Source organism: Gobio gobio (genome assembly GCF_949357685.1).
Source record: "Gobio gobio genome assembly, chromosome: 11".
In the NCBI taxonomy this organism is placed as follows: Eukaryota; Metazoa; Chordata; class Actinopteri; order Cypriniformes; family Gobionidae; genus Gobio; species Gobio gobio.
Genome location: NC_137104.1, coordinates 53,465,338 through 53,491,337, shown reverse-complemented (window position 1 = coordinate 53,491,337; position 26,000 = coordinate 53,465,338). Strand labels below are relative to the sequence as shown.

Genomic DNA, 26,000 nt, shown 5'->3' with positions numbered 1-26,000 from the left:
TATATATACACACACATATCCATCCATATGTCCATTCATCCATCCATATTTTGTGTTTCTCTTTTAAATATACTGTATATTTTAACTGCAGTCTCCTGAGGTTTGCAGATGACACACTGTATTTAAAATATTCCTGGTGAGTAAAGGTTATTTGAACCTGTAATTGTCCTGCGGTTCTGCTGAGCTCGTCTTGAGGTTTTGGGGTGTGGTTCTCATCAATAGTGCCAGATAAACCCCGTGAACCTGCTATTTAGAGTTTGACCTGAAGACAACATCACCAGCGACATGTCACGACACACACACACACACACACACACACACACACACACACACACACACACACACACACACACACACACACACACACACACACACACACACACACACACACAAACAATGCTGTGTAGACTCCCCGTGGCTTGAAATGACAAATATGACATTTAGCATGTGTTTGGATTTATTTACAGGTTTTATTATTATAAAACATAACACTGCAAAGATCCAAATGTACAAAAAGCTCCATTAACATATCATAAAACTAGTCCATAATCATTTACTACAGTCTTATAAATCTATGATGCGTCTTGACATGATTTAAATTAAAAAATTTAAAAATGCATTTATACCAGTGAATGATGACATCAATTCTAATTCATAAACTAGCAGAATTTAGTCATAAGTGTAACATTATATACTATTACGCATCAAAAGTGTATTTGGCTGATACTTAAAAATATTACAATGCAAAAATGAAGTACAGACATACTCTATATTTACTAATAAAAATGCAGCATTTCAATTCAAAGACGGTAGCTACATTAAAGGCGGAATATCTCATCCGTGAATTTATGATTCATATGCAAAATTAATCTGTAAAATATGCAAAAGTTTTCTTTGCTTTAAGGTGCACATGAGTTGATTTCGCAGGCTTAATGTAATTTAAAAATACTAAAAATATTTTGGAAACACTTCACAATAAGGTGTGTTAACATTAGTTAACATAAACCAACAATGAAAAATACTTATGAAGCATTAATTATTGTACTAATACAACTGAGTATCATCAGCACAACAGTGGAAACTATGCATTTTTTCTAATAATATTACCAAGAGTTTATATTGAATGTATATAATAGCAGATGGCCTAGAAGCAGTGTTAATAATTTTGACAGCAAATTTTAATTCAGTTTTAATAATAGTCTTTTGACTAAAACGCCAGTTAGTTTGTCACCTGAATTGTTTTTAGTTTTAGTCGAAATATCATAAGATTTTAATTTTTGAAGATTTGAGATTTGAAGTTTGGTTAAATTGTAATGCATTAATTGAGCATTTAAGCATTACATAACCGACTTTTTGACATAATTGTGTTTTTGACTGTTTAAACGCAAACATACACGAAAGAGAATAATTCACTTTTTTTTTTTAAACATCTATATAGTTTTTTATAATGTTGTATTTATGTTTTAGTTAGTATATCAGGTTAAGCTAAAGCTTCAGATACGTTTTTTTATTTCAGTTAACATTTATTTAATTTCAAATAATTAATATTTTTAATGTTTTTAGTTACTGTTGTCTATTATAATACTTATTAGTCTTTCCTCCTGATTATGAATTAAATGGGAATTAAATTAAATACAGTTTATTGTGTAACCAAAAACGTATAAATAAATACATCGGGACTCTTATTTTGAAATGCCTTTGAGTTGCATTTGCTCATTCAAGTTCAATTGAGGGAGAGAAAATGTGCGTTGTTACAACCGTCTAAAACATACAACTATATAAACATGGTAAAGTAAACATTGTCATTATTCCCCAGCATTAGTTCATAAACATTATCTGTCATAAAAGTGTGTTATTGATTGATTGAGCCGCTCTGAAGGGCTGTCGCGTGAGCCTGTAGAAGCTCAACAGCGCCGTGTTTTCCCGCCGTTAGATCCGCACGTTACAATTCAAATGTGCGCATCCGTTACACAATATGCTAATTCTGACTGGATGTCTTCCCTAATCGTCCCTTCCTAACATTTTCCTCTCGTTTTTATTTATTGATGAAAATGACTAGATCCTCATAGTTTAGTCATCCAAAGATGGTTTTAATTTAGTTATAGTCAGTGAAAAAAGGTTCTTGAAGAATTGAACAGACCCTTGGCACTCCAGTATTTACTGACCTTAACTCGGATAATTCCCTGTTTAAATAAACAAACTGCTAACCTCCTGATAACCATTAGTTAACATGAACTAACTATACTTATAAAGCATTAATTCATTATTGTAGGCTACTGATACCTTATTAAAATCAAAAGTTGTATGTGTTAATATTATTTAATGAACCTAAGCTAGCTAATATGAACTAATAATGAACAGTTGTATCATTATTTCTCTATTTGTTAGTTAATCTTAGTTAATGTATTATCTAATGATACTAATGAGACCTTATTATGAAGTGTTACCAATATCCCACATGAAAACACATACTAAATTGCACATATTTATTACGTTCCAGTAGTTTCCGTGGACAGATGTATAGGAATAAGCCACATTTAGAACCTATTCAGAGCCCTATCTGGTCTTCATAAAAGGACAACAGTAATAAAATGCCCCAGCCGCTCAAAAGTCCCATATTTTGCAGGAGAAATATCAGCCAGGGTCTTTTACTGTCCACGTGAACCATCGAGGGAAGCTACACAAGGAAACGGAGAGAACAGGGGTTGTGTGAGTATCTGCTAACACTGAAATAATGCATTAGAGAGATTGAACTTCACTGTAAAGGCCTGTTCACACCGGGACGATTTTCGCACGCGTTTATCGCCGACGTTTAACGCCTCGGGACTAAACAATGGGCGCCAATGTGAGTGTTCACACCGACGCGCAAAACGCCAGGCGTAAAAGCGTCATTTTTAAAAAAACGCCTCGGGTTCGTTTTTTTATTTTGACGCGGCGCGTAAAAAACTGTCCGACCAATGAGATTGCCGCTTTTGTTCACGTGCCTGGAGCTGCTGAAGCGACAGTAAAACACGACTTGGTGGCGCTCGAGCACAAAACGGTCTTGCCGAGCACACATTGATACGACGAAGAAGTAGTAAGTAGACAAAGAAGAAGATGAACTGCTAATGCTGCTTGCCAGTTAGCAAAAAGTGTGTGAATGGTTTTGTCCATATACATAATATGTCTATGGTTTTGGCAAGCACGTAAATACTGTCTCTCTTCTCCTTCTGTGTGACAAGCGAGTGTCAGAAGCGTAAAGTGCCGCAGCACCATCTTGTGTACCGGGAGCGCATCTACTGAATGTGCACGTTCACTCGGCGCATCGCCAGTGGAAATCGCTTGGGTGTGAACACTCAAGACGCGCCGAAAAACGGAACGAAAAACGCTGGCGATAAGCGCGCGCGATATTCGTCCCGGTGTGTACAGGCCTTAAGAGTCACAAAACATGGTGCTTTCAATGACTTGTCTGATGAACATGCTGAGAAGTTTGAAAACTGTCCACAGTTGTGTGAAGAGCAAACATCTGAGACTGAAGATCACAACCTACCATATCAGCCAGGCCAACATACAGGAAGAGGCCAGCGGTGACTGCCGAAATCCACTCTTTAGCCACCGTTTCAGTGGAGACGGACAGTGCGATGTACAGCCCGATGAAGGAGGTGAGAGAGCTGCCCACGTTCAGCAGAAGAGCCCGTTTCACCGACACGCCGCAGTTCAACAGGATCGCAAAATCACCTGAGAGCAGAGATGAAGCACACTCAGAAAACACCTTAACCTCTAACAGCTTTTCACTGGGGCAGAACCCTTAAAGGGACACCTTTGTTTGTACCTTATTTACCAGTACAAATTCATACTAGTACCTAAGGGTACATATAACTACTCTAAAGTACTAAAATGACAATTGATGACAAATGACAAATACTAAAAAAAATTACAATTGAAAGCGCCGAAAAAATCTGGTAAAGGATCCACTCCGTACTAACTAGATCTATAACAAGTGTAAAGTTTGTACACAAACTTTGAAGTTGGCTTGAAAAAGCCTTGTTTGAAAGTTTGAGAAAACTTTGACAGTTTTGAAGTTTGAATTGAAGTTTGAATTGAAATTGAAGTTTGGGACAGCAAGGGAACACACGTTTCTTGCATGATTTACCATTGCTAGCATGTTTTAGCATGAATTAACATGTTTGATACAGTTTTTGTCATGTTGCTAGCATGAATTAGCATGTTTGATAATGTTTTTTCATGTTGCTAGAATGATTTAGCATGAATTGGCATGTTTGATAACATGTTTTTTCATGTTGCTAGCATGAATTAGCATGTTTGATAACATGTTTTTTCATGTTGCTAGCATGATTTAGCATGAATTAACATTTTTGATGAAGCACTCTTCTACCTTCTACCTTTAAGGGTATAACAGCTTTTCACTCGGGCAGAACCCTTAAAGGGACACCTTTGTTAGTACCTTATTTACCAGTAGGCTATACTAGTACCTTAAAGGGATAGTTCACCCGAAAATGAAAATTAGCCTGTGATTTACTCACCCTCAAGACATCCTAGGTGTGTATGACATTGTTCTTCATTAAAAATGTCCTGGCTCTTCAAAGCTTTATAATGGCAGTGAATGGTTGTGTCGTTTGAAGTCCAATAAAGTGCATCTATGCATCATATAACTGCTCCACACGGCTCCGGGGGGTTAATAAAGGCCTTCTGAGGTGAAGTGGTGCGTTTGTGTAAGAAAAATATCCATATTTAAAAGTTTATTGATTAAAATAACTAGCTTCCAGCAGTCAGTGCTACGCGAGTCAACTTGTGCTAAAAGAGTAACCCTTGACCCTTGAACCCTTGACGCATGCGTATTGACGAATGCAGAAGTGCAGAGGATAGAGCAAAACAAAACACCGCTCATGAATTAGAGTCTAAAACAAGATTTTTAAAAGAGAAATGGCAGAAGATGAATTAGCATGTTTGATAACATTCTTTTTTCATGTTGCTAGCATGATTTAACATGTTTGATAATGGTTTTTCATGTTGCTAGCATGATTTAACATCAATTAGCATGTTTGATAGTGTTTTTTCATGTTGGTAGCATGTTTTAGCATGAATTAGCATTAGTAGAGCAATAGTAAAGCAAATCATACAATCAGATCTGAAAGTAAGACGACCATCAACACTCAAGGAAACCACTAACGGAATACAATTATTTAAAAAAAATAGAACAAAAAAGCATTTTAAACTAAATAAAACATTAAATCAATAACTCCAATCATGTATACATCTGTTGAATTAAAGGAACACGCCGACTTTTTGGGACTTTAGCTTATTCACGTATCCCCCAGAGTTAGATAAGTCCATACATCCCATTCTCATCACCGTGCCATAACTCTGTCTGACACACCCACCACTAGCCTAGCTTAGCACAAAGACTGGAGGTAAATGGCTCCAGCTAGCCTAGCTTAGCACAAAGACTGGAGGTAAACGGCTCCAGCTAGCCTAGCTTAGCACAAAGACTGGAGGTAAACGGCTCCAGCTAGCCTAGCTTAGCACAAAGACTGGAGGTAAACGGCTCCAGCTAGCCTAGCTTAGCACAAAGACTGGAGGTAAACGGCTCCAGCTAGCCTACTGCTCAATAAGTGACAAAATAACACCAACATTTTCCTATTTACATGTTGTGATGTGTGTAGTTACATCGTGTACTAAGACCGACGGAAAATGAAAAGTTGTGATTTTCTAGGCTGATATGGCAGGAACTATATTCTCATTCCTGCGTAATGATCAAGAGCTGTGAGCCGTCCCATGAGTGCAGCGGCGCAATGATATTACACAGCGCCTGAAAATAGGCTAACATCCATCAACATAACCAACGTGACAACCTGCTTACACAGAGAGCGCTGGGGACTATTTTCAGGCGCTGTGTAATATCACAGCCGTTTACCTCCAGTCTTTGTGCTAAGCTAGGCTAGCTGGAGCCGTTTACCTCCAGTCTTTGTGCTAAGCTAGGCTAGCTGGAGCTGTTTACCGCCAGTTTTTGTGCTAAGCTAGGCTAGCTGGAGCCGTTTACCTCCAGTCTTTGTAATAAGCTAGGCTAGCTGGAGCCGTTTACCTCCAGTCTTTGTGCTAAGCTAGGCTAGCTGGAGCCATTTACCTCCAGTCTTTGTGCTAAGCTAGGCTAGCTGGAGCCGTTTACCTCCAGTCTTTGTGCTAAGCTAGGCTAGCTGGAGCCGTTTACCTCCAGTCTTTGTGCTAAGCTAGGCTAGCTGGAGCCGTTTACCTCCAGTCTTTGTGCTAAGCTAGGCTAGCTGGAGCCATTTACCTCCAGTCTTTGTGCTAAGCTAGGCTAGCTGGAGCCGTTTACCTCCAGTCTTTGTGCTAAGCTAGGCTAGCTGGAGCCATTTACCTCCAGTCTTTGTGCTAAGCTAGGCTAGCTGGAGCCGTTTACCTCCAGTCTTTGTGCTAAGCTAGGCTAGCTGGAGCCATTTACCTCCAGTCTTTGTGCTAAGCTAGGCTAGCTGGAGCCGTTTACCTCCAGTCTTTGTGCTAAGCTAGGCTAGCGGTGGGTGTGTCAGACAGAGTTATGGCACGGAGATGAGAATGGTGGGTATGGACTTATCTAACTCTGGGGGATACGGTGAACAAGATAAAGTCCCAAAAAGTCGGCGTGTTCCTTTAAACATAAAAAAATATCTGAAAATTAATGTTTGACTAGCGTAGAGAGATACGTTTATTTCTCTGTCAGACAGGAGATTTTTCAATCCCTTCATTCTTTGCTGAATGTCCTGTGTGTGCAGAAAGGAGGAGGAAATTATAATCATGAAGGTGCGGTCATGACCTCGGGTGTCAATCGTATCTAATCTCCTTATCTTAGGACATTATGTGCTTCTCAACTGGACCATGGCACCATATTTTCCCATGGCCATTGAGCCACAACTCAATTCTTTAGAAATTTGACCTACAAATAAAAATGTGTATATATATACACCGATCAGGCATAACATTATGACAGGTGAAGTAAATAACACTGATGATCTCTTCATCTCCTGTTAGTGGGTGGGATATATTAGGCAGCAAGTGAACATTTAGTCCTCAGAGTTGATGTGTTAGAAGCAGAAAAAATGGGCAAGCGTAAGGATTTGAGCGAGTTTGACAAGGGCCAGATTGTGACGGCCGAGGCTCATTGATGCCCGTGTGGTCCGATCAAACAGACGAGCTACTGGAGCTCAAACTGCTCAAGAAGTTAATGCTGGTTCTGATAGAAAGGTGTCAGAATACACAGAGCATCTCAGTTTGTTGTGTATGGGGCGGCACAGCCGCTGACCAGTGCCCATGCTGACCCCTGACCCCGCCCAAAGCACAAACAGTGGCCCGTGAGCATCAGAACTGGACCACGGAGCAATGGAAGAAGGTGGCCTGGTCTGATGATCACGTGGATGGCCGGGTGTGTGTGTGTGGCTTACCTGGGGAACACATGGCACCAGGTGCACTATGGGAAGAAGGCGTGGCGGCAGAGGCAGTGATGCTTTGGCCAATGTTCTGCTGGGAAACCTTGGGTCCTCCATCATGTGGATGTGACTTTGACACGGCCTTTCATGGAAACGGTATTCCCTGCTGGCTGTGTCTCTTTCAGCAGAGAATGCGCCGCCACAAAGCACAAATGCTTCAGGAATGGTTTGAGGAGCACAACAACGAGTTTAAGGCGTTGACTCTGCCTCCAAATTCCCCAGATCTCAATCCAATCGAGCATCTGTGGGATGTGCTGAACAAACAAGTCCGATCCGATCCTCGCAACTTACAGGACTTAAAGGATCTGCTGCTAACATCTTGGTGCCAGATACCACAGCACACCTTCAGGGGTCTAGTGGAGTCCATCAGAGACGGGTCAGCAAAAGGGGGACCAACACAATATTAGGAAGGTGGTCATAATGTTATGCCTGATCGGTGTACACTGTCCGGACAAAAATAAAAATTAGCTGTTCGGACCTAAATAGGCAAATGCTTAAGAGTCTATAACTGGATCATTATTGCAGTGATTATAATCATGTATTCATCCGTATGGAGCACTTTTATAATGGATAGATGCACTTTTTTTTGTGCTTCAAAATCTCATCCTCCATTCACTGCCATTATAAAGCTTGGAAGAGCCAGGACATTTTCTAATATGACTCTGATTGTGTTCGTCTGAAAGAAGAATGTCATACACCTAGGGTGAGCTGAGGGTGAGTAAATCATGGGGTTGTTTTCACTTTTGGGTGAACTATCCCTTTAAATTCATTGGAAGTCTTTGGGATGTGCCGGAGGAGACTTTACAGAGCTCTAATATGACACATAGAGCCGCTCACCTAGCTCATGCGGCAGCTCGTGGCAGAGCACAGCCAGAGACGTGGCCAGACCGGACCGCCACGAGATCGAAAACGCTGCGCCCAGAGCCAAACCGTCGGCAAAGTTATGGATGCCGTCTCCGATGGTGATCATATAGGGAAGCAAACGCTGCTCTGAAGGAGAAGAGAAGACGAGTGTTACACCACATGAACCCTTTAGCCGTGGCCTGAGGTTATCGCTGTGCAGAACATCAGTGTGTCATTAACAGTGTTGGGGAAAGTTACTTTGAAAAGTAATGCATTACAGTATTGCGTTACTCCCTTAAAAAGTAACTAATTGAGTTACTTAGTTACTTTTTAAGAAAAGTAATGTGTTACGTTACTTTTGCGTTACTTTTTCTCACCTGGGCTGGGCTTGTTTTTGTTTTTGTTTATAACAAAAAAGTTATATTTTTGTGCAACGGTAAAGACCTCTTCATACCAAAATTGAAATAATAAGCCCCAGGCTGAGGTAAAAATGCAGATTGACGCGTGAACAGTAGAGGGCGCAGCTCTGGATAATGGGAGAATAGGATGCAGGAGAAAAAGGTTTTACCAATAAAAACAAAACATCTAGTAATTTTCATCATCAAAGGTCAGCAGCAAGACATTGGTAAATTAAATATAAAGGTAGATTATGCATAAAAATAGTTGTTTTATTTAACATTTAATTATTGGAGGTTTGCATAGTACTCTAATTTTGCATTTGACTGATTTTAATCATTTTGAGGAGTACAGAATCTTTACTGTGCAAGTGAGATGAATAAATACTCACATTTAGTCTGGAACTACAATAACCATCATGTTCACACACACACACACACACACACACACACACACACACACACACACACACACACACACACACACACACACACACACACACACACACACACATATGTCTCTGCACTTATTTTTCTCAACATGGGGGCAGGAGAGCTGTCAGTCAAATTAATGTGAAAAAGTAACTCAGATATTTTGTTGTAAATTTGAAAAGTAATGCGTTACTTTACTAGTTACTTGGAAAAAGTAATATTATTACGTAACTCAAGTTACTTGTAATGCGTTTCCCCAACACTGGTCCTTAATGCTGAGTGTTCTCACCTCTTCTAGAGCCAACCGGGTCCAGGAAGGACTTCTCTGTTTTCTCAGACTCCACCTATAATGATAATAATACAATATTAATTAATAGCTCATCTCTCAGAACCAACACACATACTCGAGTAGAGACTACAGAGAATATTTAAGCAGAACACAATCAGCTTTACTTCTTCTGACAAGCTCTGAACAGGGCTATTATTATTAACTAAAACTAAAACCTTTTCATTATTTGAAATAAAATATAAAACATTCAACTTATTTTATTTCTGCTGGTTTCCAAGGAAACATTTAGTTTAACTTAAATACAATTGAATAAAAACAACAAACACTACAGGTCAAAACTTTGGATTAATTAAGAGTTTTTAACGAAAATGTTTTATGTTTTTGAAAGAGTCTCTTCTGCTTACAAAGACTGCATTTATTTAATCAAAAATACAGTAATATTGTGATAATATGATCAAAGCTGAATTTTTAAAACGTAAAAAATTATTCTAAACTTTTGAAAGGTAGTGTTGACACACAGACACACACACACTGACACACTCATACATGCACACAGACACACATACTGACACACACTGACACACAACACACAGAGACACACACACAGACACACACACACACACACACACACACACACTGGCACACAGAGGCACACACACTGACACACAGAGACACACACACACAGAGGCACACACACTGACACACAGAGACACACACACACACACACACACACACACACACACACACACACACACACACACACACACACACACACACACACTGACACACTTAGACATACACACAGACACACACACGCACACACTGACACACAACACAGAGACACAAACACAGACACACACACACACACACACACACTGACACACACACTGACACACAACACACACACACACACACACACACACACACACACACTGAGACACACACACACACACACACACACACACACACTGACACACACTGAGACACACACGCTGACACACACTGAGACACACACACAGATACAGACACACACACAGACACGCACACACAGAGACACACTGACAAACACACTGACACACACAGACATACACACACACACTGACACACAACACAGAGACACACACTGACACACACACACACACACACTGACACACACACACACACACACACACACACACACACACACACACACACACACACACACACACACACTGACAAACACAGAGGCACACACACTGACACACAACACACAGAGACACACACACTGACATATACACACTGAGACACACACACTGAGACACACGCTGACACACACTGAGACACACACACTGACACACACACAGATACAGACACACACACAGATACAGACACACACACAGATACAGACACACACACACACACACACACACACACTGACACACACAGGCACACACAGAGACACACACTAACACACACTGAGACACACACACACACACATGCACAAACACTAACACACACTGAGACACACACACACACACACTGACATACACAGACACACACGCACTGACACACACACACTGAGACACACACACACTGACACACACACACTGAGACACACACACTGACACACACACACACACACACACACACTGACACACACACACAGATACAGACACACACACACACTGACACACACGGGCACACACAGAGACACACACTAACACACACGCACTGACACACACACACACACACACACACACACACATAGACACATATATATCTATATTTAAGACAAATACAGCCATCAAAATGACAAAAACTAAAATTGAGAATGTAAATGGAAAACTAAAACAGCAGTCATCTTTAGACTTTAGCTTCATCAGTATTAGTTTATTGAGGAGTGTGTCGTCCGTGATTTCCGCACCAGATCGGCCTGTGAGCTGGAGTGCTTGTTCTGCTTCTCCCTCTGGAACACCTGCAGGACTCTGCCATGGTCGCAGTGGTGGACGTCGGACTCCTCCTGCCAACACAGGGAATGGATTGAGAACCGGATGGTGTAGGACGGGCTCAACTGACACGAAACACTCACTTCATCGTGACTGTGGTGATGTTGTCTGCGGGTGATGATGGAGAAGATGCTCTCCATCAGGTAGAACAAATACACGCCGGCGAGAAGCACCAGCAGTTTGTACACATAGTCGAGGTTTTCCTCTGCGTGGTCGTGTCCGTCTTCATGAACGTGGAGGCCTAAGAACTGCACAAGAGACGCAAAGCCATGAAAACACGGCCGGACAATGACATTAACGGCAATCGGAAACTGTGATTGTGCTTTGATTTCCCAGCAGGGCTGTACAGTAACTCCTGTCTGCACTCAATAAGCCAGGCCCGTTTCTTCTCACCAATCCGGTTATTTTCCACTCAGGGCGATGACATGGTATGACAGGGCTGCAGTTATGTTGACACGGATCTAAACGGATGAGGGAACGTGGGCGATGTCGGCGCTCGGGGGAAATAACGGGTGCCAGGCCGGCCGGCGAGACCCATTCTGCCCCGTTAAACCGGAAAACAGACGTTTCTGTGAGCTTCAGCCAGAGAGTCATCGCAGAACGCCATACGAGTTAAAGGGGACCTATTATGCAAAATTCACTTGAACATGAATGTGTGACGGCAGTGTGTGTTACACAACCACCATATAATGGTAAAAATCCACCAGTCCTCTTTTTTAAACCCCATAAATCCTAAGCAGTGTCTCAGAACAAGCCGTTTCTAGCAGAGTGACTCACATATGCTCAGGCTCCGCCCACAACTGCTGACAGACTCCACCCTATTAGCATAGACCCCGCCCACGACTGCTGACTGACTCCACCCTATTAGCATAGACCCCGCCCACGACTGCTGACTGACTCCACCCTATTAGCATAGACCCGCCCACGACTACTGACTGACTCCGCCGTATTAGCATAGACCACGACTGCTGACTGACTCCGCCGTATTAGCATAGACCACGCCCACGACTGCTGATAGACTCTGCCCTATTAGCATAGACCACGCCCACGACTGCTGACTGACTCCGCCGTATTAGCATAGACCCCGCCCACGACTGCTGACTGACTCTGCCCTATTAGCATAGACCCGCCCACGACTGCTGAATGACTCCGCCCTATTAGCATAGACCACGCCCACGACTGCTGACTGACTCTGCCCTATTAGCATAGACCACGACTGCTGACTGACTCCGCCGTATTAGCATAGACCACGCCCACGACTGCTGATAGACTCTGCCCTATTAGCATAGACCACGCCCACGACTGCTGACTGACTCCGCCGTATTAGCATAGACCCCGCCCACGACTGCTGACTGACTCTGCCCTATTAGCATAGACCCGCCCACGACTGCTGAATGACTCTGCCCTATTAGCATAGACCACGCCCACGACTGCTGACAGACTCTGCCCTATTAGCATAGACCACGCCCACGACTGCTGACTGACTCCGCCGTATTAGCATAGACCACGCCCACAACTGCTGAATAACTCTGCCCTATTAGCATAGACCACGCCCACGACTGCTGACTGACTCCGCCCTATTAGCATAGACCCCGCCCACGACTGCTGACTGACTCCACCCTATTAGCATAGACCCCGCCCACGACTGCTGACTGACTCCACCCTATTAGCATAGACCCCGACCACGACTGCCTCCGCCCTATTAGCATAGACCCCGCCCACGACTGCTGACTGACTCTGCCCTATTAGCATAAACCACGACTGCTGACTGCTGATAGACTCTGCCCTATTAGCATAGACCCCGCCCACGACTGCTGATAGACTCTGCCCTATTAGCATAGACCACGCCCACGACTGCTGACTGACTCTGCCCTATTAGCATAGACCACGACTGCTGACTGACTCCGCCGTATTAGCATAGACCACGCCCACGACTGCTGATAGACTCTGCCCTATTAGCATAGACCACGCCCACGACTGCTGACTGACTCCGCCGTATTAGCATAGACCCCGCCCACGACTGCTGACTGACTCTGCCCTATTAGCATAGACCCGCCCACGACTGCTGAATGACTCTGCCCTATTAGCATAGACCACGCCCACGACTGCTGACTGACTCCGCCGTATTAGCATAGACCACGACTGCTGACAGACTCTGCCCTATTAGCATAGACCACGCCCACGACTGCTGACTGACTCCGCCGTATTAGCATAGACCACGCCCACAACTGCTGAATAACTCTGCCCTATTAGCATAGACCACGCCCACGACTGCTGACTGACTCCGCCCTATTAGCATAGACCCCACCCACGACTGCTGACTGACTCCACCCTATTAGCATAGACCCCGCCCACGACTGCTGACTGACTCCACCCTATTAGCATAGACCCCGACCACGACTGCTGACTGACTCCGCCCTATTAGAATAGACCCCGCCCACAACTTCTGACTGACTCCGCCCTATTAGCATAGACCCCGCCCACGACTGCTGACAGACTCCACCCTATTAGCATAGACCCCGCCCACGACTGCTGACAGACTCCGCCCTATTAGCATAGACCCCGCCCACGACTTCTGACTGACTCCGCCCTATTAGCATAGACCCCGCTCACAACTGCTGACTGAAGCTGAATTTATCATCATTACTCCAGTCTTCAGTGTCACATGATCCTTCACAAATCATTCTCATATGATGATTTGATGCTCAAGAAACATTTATGATTATTATCAATGTTGAAAACAGTTTCATATTTCTGTGGAAACTGATACATTTTATTTTTCCAGGATTCTTTGATGAATAGAAAGTTCTAAAGAACAGCGTTTATCTGAAATAGACTCTTTTGTAACATTATAAATATGACTTTTGATCAATTTAAAGCATCCTTGATGAGTAAGAAATAACTTCCTTCATCAACAACAACAACAACAACAAAAATCAGTGTCAAATCTTTAATAAAATATGACGATGTCATCATAAAAGCGTGAACACACATTCAAGAGAACGTGTGTTTCTGCATTCAGAGGCCCATCTGTTCCTTTCTATACTGCGCTCACACTTTCATCTCAACTTTGAGACGTTTTCCCAGCTGGTTTTGTAACATAAAGAGATGCAGAAAAGCCAGAAACGGTGTGTGTGTTTTGCTCACCGCGGGCAGCAGATGCAGCAGAGCGTCCCCCGTCAGCGAGCCCACGGCCAGGCTGATGCAGAACTGAATGCAGAGCTCGAACACCTGCGTACAGGCCGAGAACAGCAGCACCACGATGCCAAACATGGCCATCAGGCAGATGAGGAGGTTGGCCAGGGTGGCGTATCCGTACCCTGGGCACAAAGAGCGCGTGTATTCAGTGTGTATTCTCAGAGCTCACACTGCGCTTACTACACTTTTGCTCCTTTGAGGAACTAGATGTCACTTTAGATCACTGCGGATGCACGCTTTACTCATGTTTCTCTTTGGTCCTGCTGACAGATGCCAACAGTAAAAAGATGTATCGTCTTGTTAAATATAGATTTTCACAATAAATGCAATTCATACTTCCAAAAAATTTGACTTATACAGTCTTTTACTAAACAAACGTCTCGGTTACGTATGTAACCCTCGTTCCCTGAAGGAGGGAACGGAGACGTACGTCGGAACTGACCGACGAATTGGGATCTGATCTCAGAGACCAATCTACTTCGAGTGTATTAAAAACGAGCCAATGGAGATTGGCATGCGATCCACGCATTCCACGCACCGCCCCGCAGCGCGGGTATAAATAAGGAAGTGGAATGCTTGATCATTGCTTTTTTCTGCTGAGGAGCCGAACTAGTGACTCGGCCCCCTAGCGGAAGCACAGCACCTGGCGACGGGACGTACGTCTCCGTTCCCTCCTTCAGGGAACGAGGGTTACATACGTAACCGAGACGTTCCCTTTCAGTCGGTCACGTTCGACGTACGTCGGAACTGACCGACGAATTGGGATCCCTACCAAAACGCCAGGGCGCTGGCCCTTCCAGCGTCCTGCTTGAGCGCACTGGACCGTCTTAGATGGTACGGAAGTCAGGGCTCCAAGCAGGGAGGTCAGTCACTGCTGTTTCTGCAAGACCCACTCAGTGTGACTATTGGATAACGCTGGGAAAGCGTGCCCGTCTCGGGAGATGGTACGCTGCGGAGCCACGTCCTTCAGTAGAAGGCTAGGTGGCAGAATACACATAAGGACTAACCTGGCAGGGTAGTGCAACATATGGCAGTCTCTGGGGTGGTTCCAGCCTGGTCCCAGGGGGGAAAGAACACGCCCAGAGACGACAGAGCGGGCTCTGTCAAGGGAAAGACACGGGGCTAGCCGAGTAGGGTAGCTGGTACCGTGGAAGAATACACATATGGGGTAGCCGTGAGGGGACCGCTACATATGGAACCCAGCCTACACACACGTTTCACAAGCATACGGGTGCAGGTCTGGCGTCAGACGGCCGCAACGTCTGGCACCGCAGGGGTGACGGAGGAGCTCGACAGGGTTAGCCGTTTCCGGGGAACACAACTGGAGAAAAATAGACGCACGTATCCGGCCCAGAGGGCGGGAGTGGCGTTGCAAGCCGACACTTAGAACGGGCACTTAGCGCTACTGGCCACTGGGGGCGAGGATGCGGGAAGATACCGGCTCTACACGGAGGCTATAGAATCTAGCGAACGTGTTAGGTGTCGCCCAGCCCGCAGCTCTACATATATCTGTCAGCGAGGCGCCTTGAGCCAGCGCCCAGGAAGAAGCAACACTCCTTGTTGAGTGTGCTCGCAACCCGAACGGGCAAGGCACGTCTTGGGACTGGTAAGCCAAGACGATAGCATCCACTATCCAGTGGGCCAACCTCTGCTTGGAGACAGCCTTTCCCTTCTGCTGGCCTCCGTAACAGACGAAGAGTTGCTCTGAGGTCCGAAAGCTTTGAGTCCGGTCGACGTAAGCGCGGAGAGCGCGGACGGGACATAACAAAGCCTGGGCTGGGTCTGCCTCCTCCGAAGGCAGCGCTTGCAGGTTCACTACCTGGTCCCGGAAGGGAGTGGTAGGAACCTTGGGCACGTATCCAGGCCGGGGTCTCAGGACAACGTGAGAGTTGGCCGGCCCGAATTCTAGGCACGATTCGTTGACCGAAAGTGCATGCAGGTCCCCTACCCTCTTGATGGAGGCCAATGCCGTCAGAAGCACTGTCTTCATTGACAGGATTTTAAGCTCCACAGACTGCAAAGGCTCAAAGGGAGGGCTCTGAAGTGCTCTGAGCACTAGAGCTAAGTCCCAAGAGGGTAACGAGTTTGGACGAGGAGGATTTAGCCTCCTCGCACCTCTGAGGAACCTGACGATTAAGTCGTGCTTTCCTACGGACTTACCTTCGACTGCGTCGTGATACGCCGCTATTGCTGCGACGTACACTTTGAGGGTGGAGGGAGACAGCCTTCGCTCCAGCCCATCTTGCAGGAAAGAAAGCACGACACTAATCGAACACCTTCGGGGGTCTTCCCGGTGGGAAGAGCACCATTCAACGAACAGGTTCCACTTCAAAGCGTAGAGGCGCCTCGTAGAGGGGGCTCTAGCAGAAGAGATGGTGTCTACCACTGCCTATGGTAGACCACCTAGAACCTCCGCGTCCCGTCCAGGGACCAGACATGGAGTTTCCAGAGGTCTGGACGCGGGTGCCATAGAGTGCCCCGTCCCTGAGAAAGAAGGTCCCTCCTCAGGGGGATCGGCCAAGGAGGGGCTGTCGCGAGGAGAGTTAGTTCTGGGAACCAGGTCCGGTTGGGCCAGTAGGGCGCAACTAACAAGACCTGCTCCTCGTCCTCCCTGACCTTGCACAGGGTCTGTGCAAGAAGGCTCACTGGGGGAAACGCATATTTGCGCAGGTCCCGGGGCCAGCTGTGCGCCAGTGCATCCGTGCCGAGGGTGCCCCCGGTCAGGGAATAGTACCACTGGCAATGGGTCGAGTCCGGAGAGGCAAACAGGTCTACCTGTGCGGCTCCGAAGAGGTCCCATATCAGCTGGACCGCCTGGGGATGGAGTCGCCACTCCCCCGGAGGTGTCGACTGGCGAGAGAGCTCGTCGGCTGTCTGGTTCAGCGCACCTGGGATGTGAATGGCACGAAGCGACCTCAGATGCTTCTGACTCCAAAGGAGGAGGTGGCGGGCGAGTTGGAACATGCAACGGGAGCGTAGACCACCCTGACGGTTGATGTACGCAACGGCCGCAGTGCTGTCCGTACGGACCAGTACATGCTTGCCACGTAGCGGCCCCTTGAGGCGGCGCAGTGCCAAGTGTACCGCTAACAACTCAAGGCAATTGATATGCCAATGCAATTGAGGTCCCGTCCACAGACCTGAAACTGCATGCCCGTTGTACGTGGCCCCCCAGCCCGTGGAGGAGGCATCCGTGAAGAGCACAGCATGCCTGGACACTTGTTCTAAGGGCACTCCGGCCCGGAGAAACGAAGCGTCGGACCATGGGCTGAAAGTTTGGCGGCAGTAAGGAGTCACTGGGACCCGGTACTGGCCGCTCTGCCACGCCCACCTCGGGACTCGGCCATGGAGCCAGTGTTGAAGCGGTCTCATATGAAGCAATCCGAGCGGCGTTACCGCGGCTGCAGATGCCATATGCCCCAGGAGCCTCTGAAAAAATTTCAGTGGGACCGCCGTCCTGTTCTTGAACGAATTCAAGCAGTTCAACACTGACCGGACCCGCTCTTCCGTGAGGCGCGCAGTCTGGCTGACCGAATCCAGCTCCATACCGAGATAAGAGATCCTCTGCGTGGGACAGAGTTTGCTCTTCTCTCGGTTGACCCGAAGGCCCAACAGGCTGAGGTGACTGAGCACCATGTCCCTGTGTTCGCACAACTGTTCCCGAGACTGGGCGAGTATAAGCCAATCGTCGAGATAGTTGAGGACGCGAACGCCGCGTTCTCTGAGCGGAACAATGGCTGCCTCTGCGACTTTCGTGAAGACGCGAGGCGACAGGGACAGCCCGAAGGGCAAGACTTTGTACTGATATGCCTTCCCCTCGAACGCAAAACGTAGGAACGGTCTGTGTCGAGGAAGGATAGAGACATGAAAGTACGCGTCCTTCAGGTCGATCGCTGCAAACCAATCTTGGGGACGGATGCATTCGAAAATGCGTTTCTGCGTTAGCATCCGGAACGGGAGCTTGTGCAGGGCCCGATTCAGGATACGCAGGTCCAAGATTGGCCGTAACCCACCCCCTTTCTTGGGTACAATGAAGTAGGGGCTGTAGAACCCCGCCTTCATATCGGCTGGAGGAACCGGCTCGATCGCGTCCTTCGCCAGCAGGACATCGATCTCTGACCGCAAGACCTGGGCATCGCTGCTCCGCACGGAGGTGAAGAGGATGCCCCTGTACTTGGGAGGCCGGCGAGCGAACTGAATCGCGTAGCCGAGTCTGATGGTACGGATGAGCCAGCGAGACGGCCTGGGGAGCTGAAGCCAAGCCCCCAGAGACCGTACAAGCGGGACCAACGGCACCACAGACGTACCCGGGGTGGGGCAGCGAAGTGGAATAGACAGACCCGACTCGGGAGGCCCGGAGGCGGCCCGGAGTGTTGTCTGAATATTCCAGGGTGGGGCAGAGTGTGGGTGAGAAGGCCCGGGGGCGTTCTCGGTGCCCACACTGCTGCCCCCTGGCGAGGGGGAGAGGGGAGGAAAGGAGTGGCAAGGCCCGGGGGCGTCGCGCACTGCCAACCTGGCCCTCTTGGGGCCCAGGGAAAATAGAAACTGCTCTTTTATTGAGAAAGTGGGTGCCGCTGGACTCCGGAGAGCCAGCGGCAGAGATGTAACACCAGTCGGGGCCCCCCGGTCCTCCTCCGGGGGGTGGGAGAAGGATGCGGACATCATCTCCCTCAGAGCAGCTCCCGTCTTCCCTGGGCTGCCCGTCTCAGGGCCGCTTCCCCTTGCGCTTGCCGGCTGGTTTAGCGGAGCCCTGAGCGGGTTGGGCGCCTCCCTTACGTCCGGCACCCTGCTTTCCCGGTGGAGGCTGCTGCTTGGGTTTCGCAGGGGCGGAGGCGGACGCAGGGGGACGCCCTCGGCGACGAGCAGGCGGAGGTGCTGCCGACGACGACTGGGTGGAGGCAGCAGCGGGTCGTCGGGGCAGGATGTTTTTGATGGCCTCCGTCTGCTTCTGGGCCACCGAGAACTGCTGGGCGAAGCTCTCGATGGCGTCGCCGAAGAGGCCGGCCTGACAGACAGGGGCGTTGAGAAACCGGACCTTGTCGGAATCACGCATGTCTGCCAGGTTCAGCCACAGGTGGCGTTCCTGGACCACTAGTGTGGACATCGCCCGACCCAGGGAGCGTGCAGTGACTTTCGTCGCCCGGAGAGCGAGGTCAGTCGCCGCACGCAGTTCCTGCATAACACCCTGGTCGGAACTACCCTCGTGCAATTGCTTTAGCGCCTTGGCCTGGTGGACCTGCAGGAGCGCCATAGCATGCAGAGATGATGCGGCTTCCCCGCAGGCGGTGTAAGCCCTGCCCGTGAGACCGGACGAGAACTTACACGCCCGGGAGGGGAGACGCGGGGCACCCCGCCAGTCCGCAGCGGTCTTGGGACACAGTTGCATCGCCACAGACCGCTCGACTGAGGGGATTCCCACGTAGCCCTTAGCCGCACCACCATCGAGAGTAGTGAGGATGGAGGAGTCAGTCGACCGTGAGCGAGCGTTGTAAGGCGCTACCCACGATTTCGTGATCTCCTGATGCACTTCCGGGAAGAAAGGAACCGGGGCGGGGCGCTGAGAACCAGCACGGGCCGTCCCGAGAAACCAATCGTCCAACCGCGAGGGTTCGGGACACGGTGGAGGGTTCCACTCGAGCCCGACACTCGCGGCGGCCCGGGAAAGCATAGCCGTAAGCTCTGGGTCGGACTCGGGCAACGCTGTCACACCCGAAGGAGGCAGCGCAGCCGAATCTTCATCCTCAGAGCCCATTAGCTCGTCCCCCGATGCTGCAATCGACAGCATGTCCTCAGCCGGAGCCCCAAAAGAAACGCCTGGGACCTCCCGGGGGAGGCCAGCGCGCTCTTCTGGAAGCTCCACCGGCGCAGCGGAGGGGGGAGGGGCCAGAGGAGCCGTTTGACCCGTCGGGGAAGCCCTCACAGTAACCCTCAGGTCCCCACCAAGGCCATCAGCCAAAGTAGCAGCCCTCTGCTTTGCAGCGGGAGGACCACTAGATCGGGGGATGCGCAATGGTGCTCCGCCTCTTTCGAGGTAATGGAGTCTGGACCGTAAAACTGCGATGGTCATGTTCCCGCAATGGGAACATGAGTCATTCACGAACGCAGCCTCAGCGTGCTGAACGCCCAAACACGTGAGACAACGAACGTGACCGTCAGCTGGGGACAGATATCGACCGCATCCAGAAACACACGGTTTGAATGACATCTTGAAAAAGACGCAGGGTCAAACCGTGTTGCTCTTTTAGAAAGGAAACTGCTCTTTTAACGTGCTGAAGCACTCAGGGAGATGACCGCGGCACCACACAGTACAAAGGTGCAAGCCTGTGTGTGCACTCAGAATTAGGAAACGCCCAGCGAACCATACATACATATATATATATGTATATATATATGTATATATATATATGTATATATATATATATGTATATATATATATATATATACATATATATATATACATATATATATATATATATATATACATATATATATATACATATATACATATATACATATATACATATATATATATATATGTATATATATATATATGTATGTATATATATATATATATATATATATATATATATATATATATATATATATATATATATATATATATATATATATATATATATATATATATATATATCTTTATTTTATACATTTTTTAAATTATAATTTTCCCAGCACTAATATATATATATATTAGTGCTGGGGAAAATTAATCGTGATTAATCGCATCCAAAGTAAAAGTTTGTGTTTACATCGTATATGTGTGTGTACTGTGTATAATTATTATGTACATATAAATACACACACATGCATGTATATATTTAAGAAATATACTTTATATTTTTATTAAGAAAATTTATATTTATATTAGGGCTGTCAAAAGATTAATCGCGATTAATCTCATCCAAAATAAAAATTTGTGTTTACATAATATATGTGTGTGTACTGTGTATAATTATTATTTATATATAAAAACACACACAAGCATGTATATATTTAAGAAAATTGTATTATATTTATATATTAAATATTTCTATTTATATATAATATAAATTATATAAATGTATATACAGTATATACATGCAAATATTTCTTAAATATATACATGAATGTGTTTGTATTTATATATAAATAATAATTAACGGAGTACACACACATATATTATGTAAACACAAACTTTTATTTTGGATGCGATTATTCGCGATTAATCTTTTGACAGCCCTAATTAATATATAAGATAAATTATATATACAGTATATACATGCAAATATTTCTTAAATATGAATTTAAGAGTACACACACATATATTATGTAAACACAAACTTTTATTTCAGATGCGATTAATCACGATTCATTTTTCCCCAGCACTAATATATATATATATATATATATATATATATATATATATATATATATATATATATATATATATATATATATATATATATATATATGACTATTGTCATATATCTATTTTTATGACCATTTTGTTGTATTTTTTTGTTTTTGCATTGTGCATCATTTCTTACAATTAGGCACATTTTCTCCTAAAGTTAAATCCAGTTCAACAAGTACTATCATAATGCATAGTAGTGTCATTATAATTAACTAAAAATAAAATTAAAACCATAAAACATGCTTTCATTGCTTGAAATTAAATAATCATGAACAGAATTAAAGTATTAAAAATAATTTTATTTCATCATTTCCCATTTTGTTGAGTTTAGCTTGATGTTCTAAAATATCTAAAATAATTTTAAATTAATAAAAACTATATACATATTTAAAAAATAAAATAAAAACAGAATAAAAACAACCAAAAAAAAAAAAACCTAAAACAAACTAAAATAGTTAGAAAAAATATTAAAACTTTAAAATTATTTAAAAATATATAATTTAGTATTTTTTAAATATTTTTTTTATATTTTTAAAATTATATTTAAAAAATGTATAATACATTTTTTTTTTATTTAAAATAATTTAAAAATGTATAAAAACAAAAAATATTTAAATGATGCATCCTTTACATTAATATTAATGATTATCATTTTTGTTATAATATTATTTATATTATTATTATTATTAATTTATATTATTATTTTTAATGTGCTTATGTCATTAAAATAACAAAAAACAAAAAGGCCTTCCATCAAAAAAATGCTGGGTTGTTTTAAACCAATTTTGGGACAAATTTGGACAAACCCAACCATTGAGTTGCAACATTCAATAAAAAAAATTAAAGGTGCACTATGTAATATTTTTTCAGTAAAATATCCAAAAACCCACCGGCTGTGAGCTGAAGACCACATGTCCCAAGATTCTGCGCTCAAACGTGCCGTCATCAAACTACGCCTTTGTTTTGAACAGACAACCTCAAGCGGACAGAAACGTTACATAGTGCACCTTTAACCCAACGGCTGGGTTTGTCCATATTTGACCCAAATTTGGGTTGAAACAACCCATCATTTTTTAGAGTGTGATGTTCTTTAAGCAGAAGATAATTATTTTATTTTCATTTTTCGTGAGATATGATTGTTTATTAGCCTACATGTTTATTATTAGCCATGTTTATTTCATTAAGCAAGCTTTAATTTTACCATTACGTATTATTTTGGTGGTATATTATGAGTACACTAAAAATGCTAAGTTGTTTCAACCCAAATTTGGGTCAAATGGGGACAAACCAACATATTTGGGATAATAATAATAATTTGTTACATAGGCACTCAAAGCGCTTTACATAGAAGGGGGGAATCTCCTCAACCACCACCAATGTGGAACAGCAACCTGGATGATGCAACGGCAGCCATTTTGTGCCAGAACACCCACCACACACACCAGCTGATTGGTGGAGAGGAGACAGAGTGATGAAGCCAATCAGTATACAGGTGCTGGTCATATAATTAGAATATCATTTATTTCACTAATTCCATTCAAATAGTGAAACTTGTTTATTATATTCATTCATTACACACAGACTGATATATTTCAAATGTTTATTTCTTTTAATTTTGATGATTATAACTGACAACTAAGGAAAATTCCAAATTCAGTATCTCAGGTGTTATGAGAGTCCAGGTTGCTCTGCTAATGGCCTTCAGCTCTTCTGCAGTGTTGGGTCTGGCATATCGCATCTTCCTCTTCACAATACCCCATAGATTTGCTATGGAGTTAAGGTCAGGCGAGTTTGCTGGCCAATTAAGAACAGGGATACCAAGGTCCTTAAACCAGGCACTGGTTGCTGTGGCACTGTGTGCAGGTGCCATGTCCTGTTGGAAAATGAAATCTGCATAAAGTTGGTCAGCAGCAGGAAGCATGAAGTGCTCTAAAACTTCCTGGTATACGGCTGCGTTGACCTTGGACCTCAGAAAACACAGTGGACCAACACCAGCAGATGACATGGCACCCCAAACCATCACTGACTGTGGAAACTTTCAAGCAACGTGGATTGTGTGCCTCTCCTCTCTTCCTCCAGACTCTGGGACCCTGATTTCCAAAGGAAATGCAAAATTTACTTTCATCAGAGAACATAACTTTGGACCACTCAGCAGCTGTCCAGTTCTTTTTGTCTTTAGCCCAGTTGAGACGCTTCTGATGCTGTCTGTTGTTCAAGAGTGGCTTGACACAAGGAGTGCGACAGCTGAAACCCATGTCTTGCATACGTCTGTGTGTAGAGGTTCTTGAAGCACTGACTCCAGCTCCAGTCCACTCTTTGTGAATCTCCTCCACATTTTTGAATGGGTTGTTTCACAATCCTCTCTAGGGTGCGGTTATCCCTATTGCTTGTACACTTTTTTCTACCACATATTTATCTCCCCTTCGCCTCTCTATTAATGTGCTTGGACAGCCAGCCTGTTTTGCAATGACCTTTTGTGTCTCGCCCTCCTTGTGCAAGGTGTCAATGGTCGTCTTTTGGACAACTGTCAAGTCAGCAGTCTTCCCCATGATTGTTTAGCCTACAGAGCTAGACTGAGAGACCATTAAAAGGCCTTTGCAGGTGTTTTGAGTGTATTAGCTGATTAGAGTGTGGCACCAGGTGTCTTCAATATTCAACCTTTTATACTGAATTAGTTTAGTCAGTTATAATCATCAAACCTTAGTTGTCAGTTATAATCATCAAAATTAAAAGAAATAAACATTTGAAATATATCAGTCTGTGTGTAATGAATGAATATAATATACAAGTTTCACTTTTTGAATGGAATTAGTGAAATAAATCAACTTTTTGATGATATTCTAATTATATGACCAGCACCTGTATGGGTTGATACAATTGATCGATTAGGAGGCCATGATGGACAGGGGCCAATGGGCAAATTTGGCCAGGATGCCGGGGTTACACCCCTACTCTTTATCGAAGGACATCCTGGGATTATTAATGACCACAGAGAGTCAGGACCTCGGTTTAACGTCTCATCCGAGGGCTGAAATACAACCCAGCATTTGTATTGTATATTTCAAAAACAAAGCAGACTGTAGTAGCTGAAGGAGGTTTGTATGTTAATAGTGTATGAACAGGTCACTCACTCTCTGCGGTGCTGAGAGAATCAGGGGTCACCGGCGTCGGGCTGATCTCAGAACAGCCTCCGCTGAGGATCTGCTGGAGCAGAGCAGGACTGAGCTGTGTGAACTGATCTCTGGTCAGCCATGAGGAGTTCAGCTGGTGGATCCTCAACAGGTCTTCAGCGCTGAAGCAGGCCTGCGTGCACAGCATAATCCACACGGACACATGCAAATGTGAACATGCATAAAACATTCGCTGGCATCAATATTTAATTTCACACCGCAGCGGTGCCGTTGCTCTGATAATCACTGTGAAACACTCGTATTTACTATGAGCTGAAACATTAATTCCTCGGATGTCAGACGACGGGTCTTATGACAGCGTGTGAGCTTAAAGAAATGGGAAACATTCATCACGATTAAAAAGCAGCTCCAATCACATCATTTGGCTGTGATTATGACTGAAACACGCCGCGCGCCTCCACATCCATCACATCAGCGGCAAACACTGACAGGTCATGTGACAGGCCTTCAAATCATTCCTCACGTAGACACACGATCGCTCTCTTCGTCAAGAGCCACGGATAAATGATTAGATTCATGTGGCGTGCTAAGATTTCCCATGATGCCCCATATAACTGTGGCACGCACAGGGAAAAGCTAAGCATCTCTATGCTGCTGTAACAAACACAGAACCTGGGAAAGGAATTTGAATGATAGAAAAAGTTGAATTTTATTGAAATTGCAATACAGAGAAATTCAACACAGGTAATGCATTCTGGGAAATAACATATTCCTCCGTAAAAACAAAGTTGTTTGCATCATTGATTACCACAGGGTTTGATGGAGTTGATGATGTGTT

At 44.8% G+C, this 26,000-nt stretch overlaps 1 protein-coding gene across 1 annotated transcript in view; it reads right to left on the bottom strand.

Annotated features, from left to right (window-relative positions):
• Positions 1 to 1,444: 1,444 nt before the first annotated feature.
• slc39a4 (solute carrier family 39 member 4) overlaps positions 1,445 to 26,000 on the bottom strand; it is a 35,140-nt gene continuing 10,584 nt past the window's right edge. Inside the window, exons 5-12 of the mRNA XM_079830290.1 lie at positions 25,163 to 25,334; positions 14,570 to 14,742; positions 11,506 to 11,670; positions 11,341 to 11,436; positions 9,438 to 9,492; positions 8,316 to 8,468; positions 3,530 to 3,717; positions 1,445 to 2,677 (exon numbers count right to left, since the gene is read on the bottom strand). Of these exons, the coding sequence (XP_079686416.1) occupies positions 2,549 to 2,677; positions 3,530 to 3,717; positions 8,316 to 8,468; positions 9,438 to 9,492; positions 11,341 to 11,436; positions 11,506 to 11,670; positions 14,570 to 14,742; positions 25,163 to 25,334 (1,131 nt within the window). The 3' untranslated portion in view covers positions 1,445 to 2,548. The remainder of the gene's footprint in view (positions 2,678 to 3,529; positions 3,718 to 8,315; positions 8,469 to 9,437; positions 9,493 to 11,340; positions 11,437 to 11,505; positions 11,671 to 14,569; positions 14,743 to 25,162; positions 25,335 to 26,000) is intronic.